Consider the following 13,330-nt stretch of genomic DNA (forward strand, 5'->3'; position numbering starts at 1 on the left):
TAGTTCAAAGTGTACTTACAGCAAAGCGGGGTTTCTCTGATGAGAAGAGATTTTAATGTGTTTTGGTGATCTGTGAGAGTATATGTGTAAATATTGTCTGTTTCTTGCTCAGATGTAATGTAAAAATGTAGTTTTATTGTAAAATATTAGTTTTATAATATATATTTGCCAATTTCTTGCATAGGTATGTTCTTTTCTTTTAATCTCAGTCCATTCCTTAACAGTTCAATGCTTGTCCAGAAACTTTTGACTGGCACTGTACTGTATATCTGATAGCAAGGTGATCTCTGAGCCCCAGTAAACTTTGAGATGCTAGTGCAGAGCTCTTAAAACAAATATGTCAAGTTCTCATCCTGAAGCAGTGGCGTATCCTGGAATCTCCACTGAGGCATGCAACTAGTAACCATTCATTAACACAATGTATTAAGTAAATTTCAATTCTACTCACCCTAATTACATGTAGGTGAACTCGAGCCAAATAGTTTTACTGTAAGTTTCCGGATTGAACGTGCGTACACAATTCTTGTTTTCTGTTTTTAAATTTACGAGGGTCCACCTCTGTGGTGTAGTGGTTAGTGTGATTAGCTGCCACCCCCGGAGGTCCGGATTTGATTCCCGGCTCTGCCACGAAATTTGAAAAGTGGTACAAGGGCTGGAACGGGGTCCACTCAGCCTCGGGAGGTCAACTGAGTAGAGGTGGGTTCGATTCCCACCTCAGCCATCCTGGAAGTGGTTTTCCGTGGTTTCCCACTTCTCCTCCAGGCAAATGCCGGGATGGTACCTAACTTCAGGCCATGGCCACTTCCTTCCCTCTTCCTTGTCTATCCCTTCCAATATCCCCATCGCCCACAAGGCCCCTGATCAGCATAGCAGGTGAGGCCGCCTGGCCATCCTCCCCAGTTGTATCGCCGGCGCAGAGTCTGAAGCTCCAGGACACTGCCCTTGAGGCGGTAGAGGTGGGATCCCTCGCTGAGTCCGAGGGAAAAGCCAACCCTGGAGGGTAAGCAGATTAAGAAGAAGAAGAAATTTACGAGGGAAGGTAGAGGTCTCCCGGCTTTAACTATTTGAATCTTTTCATCAAACGAACGGCCAGTAAATGCCGTCGAGTGGGGATACTTGGGACTGGAGGGAAACTTGGGACAATTTGGGGTATACTTATGTTTGTTCAATTATCTACCCTCCATATAATGCTAATATTGTTTTTGTTATTCCCAGCTGAAGTGAATGCTTCAGGCATACTTTCTAACCATATTCAAGCTTTATAACTTGAGCTATGTACAAAATAGTTGTGATTTAGTTTCATTATTATTTCTGTTTATTTTAGTAACCTTCTAAAACTTTGTCTGCCAAGGAGAGCTAAACGATCACTGAAATCAGTTTATTAGTGCCCCACATAACCTAGAATCTTGTAAATGTAACAACAATGTATTGAGCTGATATCTGATAGTCTACAGTAAATAAGTGAGATTTCATAAAAAATTGTTTTATGTGGGGTAACTTGGGACACCTTGAATTATTTTTCCGGATATTTATCACCATGCCTAGAAAGCACAAACGAAAGATTGGGAGCAGGAAATGCCATGATTTTATCCACGAGACTTTGGAAAAAGCCATAAAAGGTGTAAAATGTGATTTTGTTCTTGCAAAACTATTTGTGTGCCAAGTTCAGTCAATCACACCACCACCTATACTTGTAAATTTATGAGAAGTTACCATGGTTCTGCAGATACATTTATATTTCCTCAGATTGATGATATTGCAGATGTTTCCTTTCAAAATATCTGTAAACTGTTAGTCCCTATTCTTATTTTTCTGGATTGCTACACATTTCAAATTTAGGTACCGGTACTGTATGGTACCACGATTAAAATGGATAAACTGACACTTTTCTTATGTCATTTGGGAAAGGTTATGTTTGAAATAGGAATGTAATCATGGCAAACAATGAACAAATTAATTTGTTTTAGTATATTAAACCACAAAATAGCAGTGTAACCAAAACATGAAAATTGTAGCAATTTGAAAGTAAAATACATTATGGTGAACTTAAATTAGCTTGTATTGATGACTGTATAACTAAAATCAAGGAGAAACCCCTTGAAGGGTGTCCCAAGCTTGATTCATAATGGTTAACATGGTGTTTGTCTGCAATTTGTATTACTGACCCAAGTATCCCCTCCTGGAGGGAAACTTGGGACACTTCGTTTTTAATTAAATCAAAGCATTTAAAGTCATATTTTCACAGGGTTTATTGCACAGATGTTGACAGCCATCACAGACCTGTTTCCCTGTAATTAATTGAAGTTTATATGATTACAGGTTAGCGTTCTATAACAATTTGATAAAACTGATTTACAATTATATCCGTTTTAGACTCACCCATCGTTAATACCACATGTGTGCAAAATATAATAAAACACCGAAAACGACGAATAGCACAGGAACAGCACACACAGAATGAACTCACTAATCAGCAAAACACACAATGAATTAACTCACTAGTTAACCACAACTCAAGCACTGGAGGTAAGTCACCCCAGTGGCATTGGTCAGTTTCGTCACGTTGGGTTCTCGCTGGGGAGTAATCTATGGGTCCTGTTCGCTGTAAACATGCCGACTTTCTCCAAGTTGCTAACAGATGGCAGAGGGTAGCACGGGTATGGGGTGACAAATTCTGACCAAGTTTCAATTGCAGCGACATCGTTCGGAGGGTTTCAGAACTACGTCTGCCACCGAATACAATTTTAAGATTGAATGCCTTACATCCTTAACTCCTCCAGTTGCTGTCTCTTTCTTCCTAGAGTGGAGTAGATGGCGAGACTACACCAACACCACACGTAGTCAAGCAACGGAACTAGTACAGTTGTGCGGACCTTTTGAACTTCTGAGAGATGAAATCGTTAATACTTGACTTCAAACAACCTAAAATCGTACATCAGACAGTTCTTTGTGTTATCATAACGCATGCAATGAATGCCTTGCATTCAAGGAGAATATGCCCCTGTCCTGAAGGCTGGTTGTATCACTCTACCATCAGCTGTCATAGGTAGCCAGGCATCACCAAAGAGGCATACTAGGAGCAGGGTAGTTTTCTGTTGCTTTCCCCACAAACCAGAAGTTGCTGTTGCCTATCAGTCTGCCAAGAACACAGAAATGTGTACATCAACTGATCCAATGATGCAACAATGGCATAACTAACATCACTTATATCTCAGTCAGCTTCAAACTGTCAAATCCAAACATCAGACTGAGGCACACTTATGAAAGCAAGGAACTTACTCCTGTTCATGCTAGAAGATACAGTGTACTGAAATACCATATCTCACTAGAGATGATTCTGGTCTGGAAAGAAAATTAACGCTGTAGCATACACAAATACATAATCATAACTTTTAATGTTCTTTTAAATGGTACTTGTTTTAAAATACTTTGCCTTATTATTATTTCAAATCAACTAGATTCAACAGTTCTTAGTACATTGCTATTTTTGTATCAGGGTTTCCTGTTGGGGTAGAAAACATAACTGCTGGAGGAGCTATTGAGAAAAACCCGCTCAAGATGTTTGAACTACTGAACAAGCTTGGAGGAGAGAATGGCATAGGACGTGTGGATATTGTTGAAAACCGTTTCATCGGCCTCAAGGTAATGTAAATTCTCCTGCCTCTATATTAAACATGAATAAAGATATACAGACACCATTGTCTCGGAGACAAAAGTAAGGAAATTCTTGGACCAAATTATTTCTAAATCCTTTCAAAGTTAGAATGACTTCTGTATGGGAGTAAAAGGGTACATTAAAGAAATTTTGTTCAACAACTTAAGGTTATCAGCATGAAAACAAAACTAGGAAAAGAGAAAGTAGGGAAGAGTTATGCAAAGACCAAATGACATATAGTGGCATAACAAGTGAAACCATTTCAAAAATTTATTACAGGATTTCATTAGAGAGAGACAGATCAAATCAAGAATTGAAATTTCAGTGCCAGAAATGCTGGTGCATGATATACCAGGAAGCATAGCTGCCACAGATAGAGCAAAGAGGTGAGAGGAAAAGCATCAGATATATTTTTTCTGATGGAGAACCTGACCAGACATACCATCATGGTGAACAAAGCATTCAGAGCAACCAAAGTGTCTCAACACTGCCCACATAGCAGGCCTTGAGACAGAATCAAATGCTTTTCCAGATCATAAAACACTATGTAAAGAGGTGATTGTTGTTCTCTGCATTTTTCTTGGAGTTGCCATGCACTAAAAATCATGCCAATTGTGCCTGTTTAGGCACTGAAACCATACTGAGACTCAGGAAGAATCTTCTCAGAGACAACCTGGAGAGAGCTCGAGTAATACTTGCAAGAAGTTTGCCGTATATGCACAGCAGGGATATACTGCAATAATTGCCACATACACTGTGATCACCTTTCATGAATATGTTGATGATAGTAGCTTTATTAAGGTCACCAGCTACTTGCTAAGTTTTCCAAATTAAAAAAAGGAGTGGTGTGAAGTGCCTTGTCCTTAAGGAGAAGCCTCCACCAAAAATCACTCCATTGGAGTGTTGTCTGATCAATTGCTGAAGGGGCTGCTGTAGCACATCACAGAGAAAGTCTCAGTTGTGATAGAGTTCCAATTTAAAAGAGTGAAGAAGTGTTGTTTCTAACATTTCAGGATATCCTCGGTATCATTAAAGGTGGTAGAATTTCCAGATTATTTCAGAGTTTTAAAACTACCTATAAAGGGGCAGGATTGAAACAAAGATTTCCAAGTTGGAATTTGCTACATTATGATCATTATAAAATATCAAAGCCATCTTATTAACAGTGCTGATGGTAGTATGGTAGTACTTATTATTATAATTAATCATTTAACATTCATATCAGCACACTGTAAATTTTTTATTTACAGAACCGGTTTTTGGACTCTAAGGTCCATCATCAGTGTCAAAATTATTTTAAAAACATATGATTTTATGCAAGTGTGTTGTCACATCAAGTTTTAAAACAGTTAAAATGGGGCCCTGTTGAGATCAACTATAAAATAAGAAAAAGAAAAAAGCAAGTGTAAAAGTATGAACACAATACATATAAAACTTAATAATGATGTAAAAAAAATATATGAGCATACCATAGGAAGGGCTGGATTACCACCAGGAATTTAAACACAAAAATAAAAGAAAACTGTAGGACACACCATTCATAATAAACAAAAAAGAAAAAGAAAAAGGAGTCCTGATGAACCCAAGATGCCCAACTTTAAAGTCTCTCCCAAAAATCCACAAAAAGAATTACCCCGTTAGACCCATAATAAATTGTCAAAACAGTCCCACATTTCAACTATCTAAATTTTTATTTAAACACCTACAAAAACACATCAAATTAGAAAACATTAAAACAATATCAAACTCTTTGGAAGCCATTTCCAAAATACAATCAACGGAAATAAATGAGGAAGCTATAATGGTATTATATGATGTGACAAACGCGTATTCCAACATTCCTAATAAAGAGACCATAGACTTAATAGAAGAAAACTTAAAGAACCAAAACAGACTAAGTCACATAGAAATTAATGAAACGATAAGTTGATTAAGTCTAATATTAGACAATAATTACTTCACTTTCAATGGGAAGTACTACCAACAAAACACAGGTTTACCAATGGGGGGTCTGCTATCAGGTTTTTTAGCCAACATTTATTTAAATAACCTCGAGAAAACCATCTTGGATGTACATCAAAAGAAAATAAAATTATGGGTCATTATGTTGACGACACGGTAGTATTTTTAAACGGAGACCTCATTACTCCTCAAACACTTCTGGGTTGTTTAAATTTGCTTGACAGCAACATCAAATTCACTATGGAAAAAGAAAATGATAAAAAGTTAAATTTCTTGGACCTCACATTAACAAAAAGCAACAATAGGATAGATTTTGATATTTTTAGGAAACCCACACAGTCCATCACCACCATCAACAAAAACTCCAACCACCCAGCAACTCACAAACAAGCAGCTTACAACAGCTACATTAATAAATTACTAAAATTCCCATGAGTAATGAAAACAAACTGAAAGAAATTAGATTAATAAAACAAATCACTAAAGCAAATGACTAAAACCCAGAATTGATAAAGAAAATTATACATAAAAATTAAAATGGAGGGAAAAAAGAAAAACCATGAGAGAAGAAAGGAAATCTCTGAACGTTGTCAATTTGTAGCATTTACACATTTTGGAAATCAAGTTTTTAAAATTGCTAATATATTTAAGAAATTTCAACACAAAACAGCATTTAGAACCAGAAATAAAATATCAGAACATATATGTAATGCACATAGTGTCAACAAAAATGATGTCTACACCAATTTGGGAGTATATAGGCTCACTTGTAATGACTGCTAAATGTTTTATGTAGGAAGGACTGGCCGAGCCTTAAATCCAGATATCAAGAACATTTCAAGGCAATAAAGTACAACAAATTTTCAGCTTCTGCAGAACACATTTATAACAATAATCATAACATTTTAGGAATCGAAAAGGACACGAAAATAATTGATAAATATAATTATGGATTTGAACTTAAATACCTGCAAAAACATTGAGTTATTCTTGGCGCAGGTAATGGAACCTGATAAAATTTTAAATGAAACAGTCGCAAGCAACATATTGTTCACAACCTTCAAGGACAGAGCCTATGAAAATAGCCTGTCAAGGGAACTATCGATAATTTCATGTCAAAACTGACAATGCAATTTCGCTGAGAGGATGAGATCATAAAATAGCAATGTACAAAAATTTAGCTGCCATTTCAAAGTGTTAAATGTCAAAATATTGATTCAAAATCCTTCTGACAACACAGCTACTGGACAACCCTTGCATCCTGCTGGCTTGCATGGTGCACAGCATAGTAGAGTTTCAGTTATGCTGGAGAGAGATAGAACAAACTGGCAGGTTACTTTATTGTTACAGAATGAATGTGAAACATAAATGAGGTCCATTAACTGCATTATAAAAGCACAAATATTTTTGGCACCATGCACAACGAATATACACTTTAAGGCTGCATTGTTGTTCACAGTTTCCCTTACTTATTTGGAGGCAATATTTTTCAGGCAAGTCAAACTCAGGAAGTCTCTCCATTGTGTAACTGGTTGTGAACTATGAATATTTAATCATATCCTTGAACCGTGGGGAAGAAAATTGAAAATGATTGAAAGATTGAGTTTTCAATATGTTCTTTCTCTTATAAATATCAAACTGAAAGTCTTCACAAGCTGGTCCAATGTCTGTTAGAGGGCAATACAGAGCCTTCTATAGCCAAATAAAACTTATCCAATGGCTGTATTTTCCCTGTAGTGCCAGAAGGAATCTGAGAATTTCTATACTGTTGCCTGGAGGAATATCTTCAAGACAGCATTTATCATTGTAAGTAGTCCATGAATCTAACAATAGCAAACACGTGTCTACAGTGAATGAGAAGAAGGCTTCTTTAAATCAATACTACAATTCATTTTTTTCCCATTTTCACTAATTTTGTCACTGTTGCAATTATATTTTCAGCATGAAACATTTCTTTAGAAACTCTCAGACCAAAAGTTCCTGTTGCCTCCTGTAGTACAATTAATAATTTTGGGAAAGGAGTACTGGACATACTAACTGTAGGCATAATTGTGTATGAATGGGTGAGTACATTAACTGATTGAGCAACTGTTTCTGTATTTTCTCACCAATAAACAATAGTGCCCTTTTTGCTTTCATTTTGCACACAAAACCATGCTGATTTCCATTGTACATTAGAAGGGATGTAGTGGGGTACAAATTTTTGGATTTTTCTATCTTTGATTTTTTACTTTGCTTTCTTTTGGTCCCCCTCATCCTCTCTGAAAAATTTCATTGTCTGTTTCATTATAAACTTATTGATAGTTCCCTTGTGAGTGCAACTGGAAAGAGAGGTAGAAGGAAAATGCCTAGTTGGAAGACCTGGAACCTGCTGGATGGATTTGGTCAAGACTGACATTTTAGCTTGGGGACACTGAATGATGATGTGAAGAATAAGATAGGAGAATGGAAGAGGCTTATCAACAGTACCCATAAAACTGAAAATGTAAATCATTGATGATAATGATGATCACAACAACAACGATGATGATGATGATTCACAGATGAGATGTACTGAGCTTATTGTGTCTTACTACAGCTTAGATTTTTGTGATACACTGCCTACTTATGTAAACTAAGCATGTCATTTTTGAATGTCTACAAGGCAATTGATTTGAAGTATCATCAACAAGTGGCCTCATTAGGTCTACATTGTCTGAATTGCACCTACAAACAATTTCATACAATCTAATCCCAATGAGTAATGATGAAGGAAGAAGGGGGGGGGGGGGGGGGGAGAAGATCATGGTGTTTAATTTTTATAATTCATATTATGTATGAAATCATTCATGCCATATTGGGTCATATGACACACATAAGTGCTTTCTTCAGGTTTCAAGTGCGTAATCTAAGTTAGTATATTGTAAGTGACCAGTTTGTGTGTGCACTTTTAATCTTCTCTCTTCTAACCTGATTTATGTATTCTGAAGGAAAACCAACTAAGAACTCTGAAATGGGATTACTGTTTTTCATATTCTATAACTTACTTGAACTGTTGCAGTCAAGAGGAGTATATGAGACTCCTGGAGGAACTATATTACATGCTGCCCATGTGGATTTAGAAACATTCTGCCTTGACCGCGAAGTACTAAGAGTAAAAAGTTATCTCCGTGACAAACTGGCAGACTATGTCTACAATGGTAAGTCAGTAATTAGAAATCAAATTGTTCTTCTCCTCCTGCCTTTAAAAAGTCTTTTTACTTTACACACATTTAAACCCATCTTACAAGAAAAGTTATCAAAGTCCGTTCAGAAATGTTTGACATGCTGTTAAAAGCCAAATCCAAACCATCTCCTTACAGACTATGAAGGCCCATGGAAAAGTGGAAAGGAAAAATTTTCTACTTCTCAAAGACTGAACAGTAAGTAAGATAGAGTGGTTAGCTCTGTGCCCAGCTACCTTTGCTCCCAGGAATTAACCTAACCTAGTACTCACTTTTGATGTAGGCTGAGTGAACCTCAAGGACATATGTTGCTCTAGAAGTGCAACTTCTGTTTCTAAAATTTTGGCTTCATGAGTATCAAAACCATCAAAACCATGAACCAAGTGTGCCTTTACTGCCTCAGCTAGGCAGTACCTTTTAACATACTGCAGTCAGTGAAAAAGTAAGATATTGCATACAATTCTTTTATTTGTAGGAAAATGTACAATATCTATGTATTCCTGAATAGAATAAAAAGGATGCATGATTAACCGTTTGAGTCTGGTGGACTGCTTTACCAGTTGGGAGAGAGCTGTGCTGGGCAGCAGGTGGACTGCTGTAGCAGTCTTGTGCTGTTTGGCTTTTCTGTACTTCGCTACAATAGATTGCTGGATAAGTTTGTCCTTCATGATATATAGCAGGTGCCTTGCAAATCTATAGTTACTCCGCAGAGTCACCAGATGTTAGGGGTAATCGGTTAGAAGGTAAGTATTTGAATGACCTTCAGGCTCATCATTTGCTGTATAATAATTCATCTTCACTACCAACGTATTTGTGCCACATGGTAACATTATACACATAAAATAACATAATAATAAACAGGCAAAGAGGGGATAACTAAAATACACAAAACAAGGATGACTAAAAGGTCGTATGAATAGGATGTGGTATATGCTAAAGAGCCCTGCTGGGAATATAACTTGGTGGTGATTGTACTCTTGTATAAGACTATTGGGTTCCTTAAAATATCATTTATTAAATATAAAATTCCTCAATATTAAACATACATAGTTCAACTATATTAACAGACATTGACACAGTGCTCAATGGCACTTGAAAATAATTTAAAGATATTATTTATGCTATTAATCCAAAATCATTGCCTGACTTACAAATAAGGCGACCTTTGAGGTCTAAGACTAGAAAACAATAATGGTTAAATTGAGATACTACGTTATAAAAGAAATAAACAATTGAAGGAGACCCATCAACTTGACAGACGTGCTCACAGGCACATGAGGGCTAGTAGTCCTGCCCTCAGAACCCAAGTGAGATTCCATGCACCAAATAAATCCTGTCAGGTTTAAAAGTAGTATCAAAGGAATTTAAAATTTTAGAAACAAAGGTCAAACAATAGCAAATCAGAAAGTACAAGTAAGATTTTCTTCTGATGACGTAGAACACAGTTCTCTGCAAAACATAAAAAATTTCACCTTGTTTTCTTGACACGGCATAAGCCCAAAAGCCTAAACAGTATTGTGTCTATAAGTACAGGCCATGAAAGCATCAATGGCAACATGTACAATGATACACTGACATCCAACCTTTTCTTCTAGATGTTTCAATTTTTTGTCAGGCAATGTGTTTTAAATGATTATACAGTCACTTTTTGAGTTAAATCTATTAACTTATTTCATTGTTACCTACCTTAAACATCAATCAATAAAACAAACAAACAAACAAACTACTTCATCAGTACCAATTATAAGTTGTGATTTCATTTTAGAAAACTTTGTCATTGTTTTAGGATTTTGGTTCAGCCCAGAATGTCAGTATGTGCAAGACTGTATAATGAGTTCTCAGCGTCATGTGACTGGATGGGTACAAGTACAACTATACAAAGGTTCAGGTAAGTGTTGGTTTCATCAATCATAACAATACCTTAGTCAAACAATAAATGACTAACAAAAAGAAAAGAGAGAGAGAGAGAGAGAAACAATAATCTATATATGGTCATTATCGTTACATAATGTAATATGCTCTTTGATGAAATATTACACAGAATACAGACAGGTCACATTAACATTGTAAATATTTGGGTGCTTCAAATTTTCTTCAAATTACATATAAAGAAATATAGAAAACCAAAACGGAACACATAATAAAATTATCACAATGACAGGTTGACGTGGGAAGAGGGAGTGGTGGAAAGAGAAGACAAGGAGAAACATGAAAACACAAAAGGACAAAGACAATCTCTACATCTTCAATCATTGCCTCATCAGTCCCAGCTATTTGAGTGAACTAAAATTTATATCAACGACATCTGTTCCAGGGTGTAGTTGAACTTCTTATTTTGGCTTTACAAGCTAATGGATACAGCATATGAGATCAAGTAGGCTGTTGAGATACACAATAGAATGACATTCCTTCCTTACATCCTAACAATTACTGATAATATCAGCAAGGTTTTAAAGCATCATGACATCAAAATTGCCTTTGAAACAACATAAAAAAATACTCCATTAATTATGCTCAGATAAGACCCCTTCGAGGCCATATTTCCACTGCAGATGTATACCACATTTCCTGTTCATGTTGGAAGGTTTCCAGTAAGACTATCAAATGCAGCATTAATACAAATATGAAGCTTTCTTACCTGCAGTGACACCGAGCTTGATAGCTGCAGTCACTTATGTGCGGCCAGTATCCAGTATTCTGGAGATAGTAGGTTCGAACCCCACTGTCGGCAACCCTGAAAATGGTTTTCCGTGGTTTCCCATTTTTACACCAGGCAAATGCTGGGGCTGTACCTTAATTAAGGCCATGGCCGCTTCCTTCCCACTCCTAGCCCTTCCCTGTCCCATCGTCGCCATAAGACCTGTCTGTGTCGGTGCAACGTAAAGCAACTTAAAAAAAAAAAAAAAAAAGCTGCAGTGACAGAGCATATCCTCTCTTTCTTCAATCACAAAATATAATTTGAGGCAATCAAACTACCACTCTTCACCGTCTGTGTGTCTTTTGAGAAGGTATCGAAATAATGAAACAGGACAACTGTTTTAAAAAGAAAGGAGAGGAACAATACATTATCAGAGTTTGGCACTTGTGTTTGTCATGAAGATAACATAATAATACATGTATTGGGTAGAGATGGGCAGTCTGAGACAGGATCTCAAGATTTCTTGAGACTAGCACAATGATCTGTTGCTCACAAGAAGAATTGAGAGATCTCGAGGGCATTGTCCCTGCATCATGTGGTGAACAACTTGTAGTTAACCCACGACTAGGCAGAGGTGAATGTAGTTTGTGCTGATTACATGAGTCGACCACAGGCCTTCCCCATTCCATAAATTAAATACATGTTAACAAACAACTAAGCCACTTAGTTACAGCATGGCATTGTGGCAGTGTATACAGTGGTAATACAGTATATAGACTGAGGAAGTGTTACTATGTAATAAATATATATATCTTAAAAATCTTGGGCTATAAACATCATACTAATTACATAATGACTTGAGGTTGCGTTTGATGTTATGAATGATATCCGCGATGTGTTCGTATCTTAAACTGTGCATGGTACTTACTTTGGCCTCCACGCTTCATGTACAGTACATGATTTGATTTTTTGGGTTCATTCATCGTAATCATTTCCAGCTCCAGTTTTCTGGGTCTGGTGTGAGACTTGTTTGGGTTTTGAAAGCAACAAACTCGTCAGCTCTGTTCAGCTGGCTTGCTAAGCCTAACATTGTAGAGGATTTTCTATGGGGGTAATAACCCTTAGCCTTTGGCAGTCCCCTACCACACCAGCAAGGCACCAGCGTTTTGGTGAATTTATGTGTCATTTCCTACATAAAGGCTTCACCAAGTCTCCTAAGGGAGAACTCCTCCGCCCTTAACCATTGGTTCTCCCTTAGTTTGTCCAGTTTGGTGCTGGTCATCCAACCCTTGGCCAGTCGCAGATCTACTGTCACATATGATAGCAGGGTGCTCCTGACCTGACCTCTTTATGTTCATCAATACTGTGAAATGTGATCATTATAGCGAAGTAGAGCATAAACAATATATTTTGCAAAGTACAATACAATATTAGCATTGTAATGGTATAGAAAAGCAAATCTTGATTGTTCACTGGTTTCTTTTTACTGAAACATTTACATGAACAGAAGGTATAGAATGTTTGATTTGGAATTTTCATTTTATGTAACATACTGAGGTACTAGTACCATATATCACAATATATTTTGTAATACTTTATTTAGTCAGCAGTTTTAAACATTGTGTGTGGTTATATAATCGTTGAATAACAATTCAAAACTCAGACAACGGGTTTTTGGCAACATTTATTGGCATACACGTTATGATTGTGTGTCCTTGTGAAAACGTTATTTCATGCAGTAATCCATAGCTTAAAGGTTAGCATGCTGGCCTTTGGTCCAAGAGGTCCCATGTTTGATTTCTGGCTGGGTCGGGATTTTAACTTTCACTAGTTAATTCCCCTGGTTCGGGGAGGCTGGGTGTTTGTGTTGTC

General features: G+C 36.8%; 1 protein-coding gene across 1 annotated transcript in view; it reads left to right on the forward strand.

Annotated features, from left to right (window-relative positions):
* Nucleotides 1-13,330, forward strand: part of Ass (argininosuccinate synthase) — a 56,624-nt gene that overhangs the window by 31,119 nt on the left and 12,175 nt on the right. Inside the window, exons 7-9 of the mRNA XM_067137536.2 lie at nt 3,497-3,642; nt 8,658-8,796; nt 10,607-10,708. Of these exons, the coding sequence (XP_066993637.2) occupies nt 3,497-3,642; nt 8,658-8,796; nt 10,607-10,708 (387 nt within the window). The remainder of the gene's footprint in view (nt 1-3,496; nt 3,643-8,657; nt 8,797-10,606; nt 10,709-13,330) is intronic.

This window comes from Anabrus simplex, chromosome 1 (assembly GCF_040414725.1).
Source record: "Anabrus simplex isolate iqAnaSimp1 chromosome 1, ASM4041472v1, whole genome shotgun sequence".
Classification (NCBI taxonomy): domain Eukaryota; kingdom Metazoa; phylum Arthropoda; class Insecta; order Orthoptera; family Tettigoniidae; genus Anabrus; species Anabrus simplex.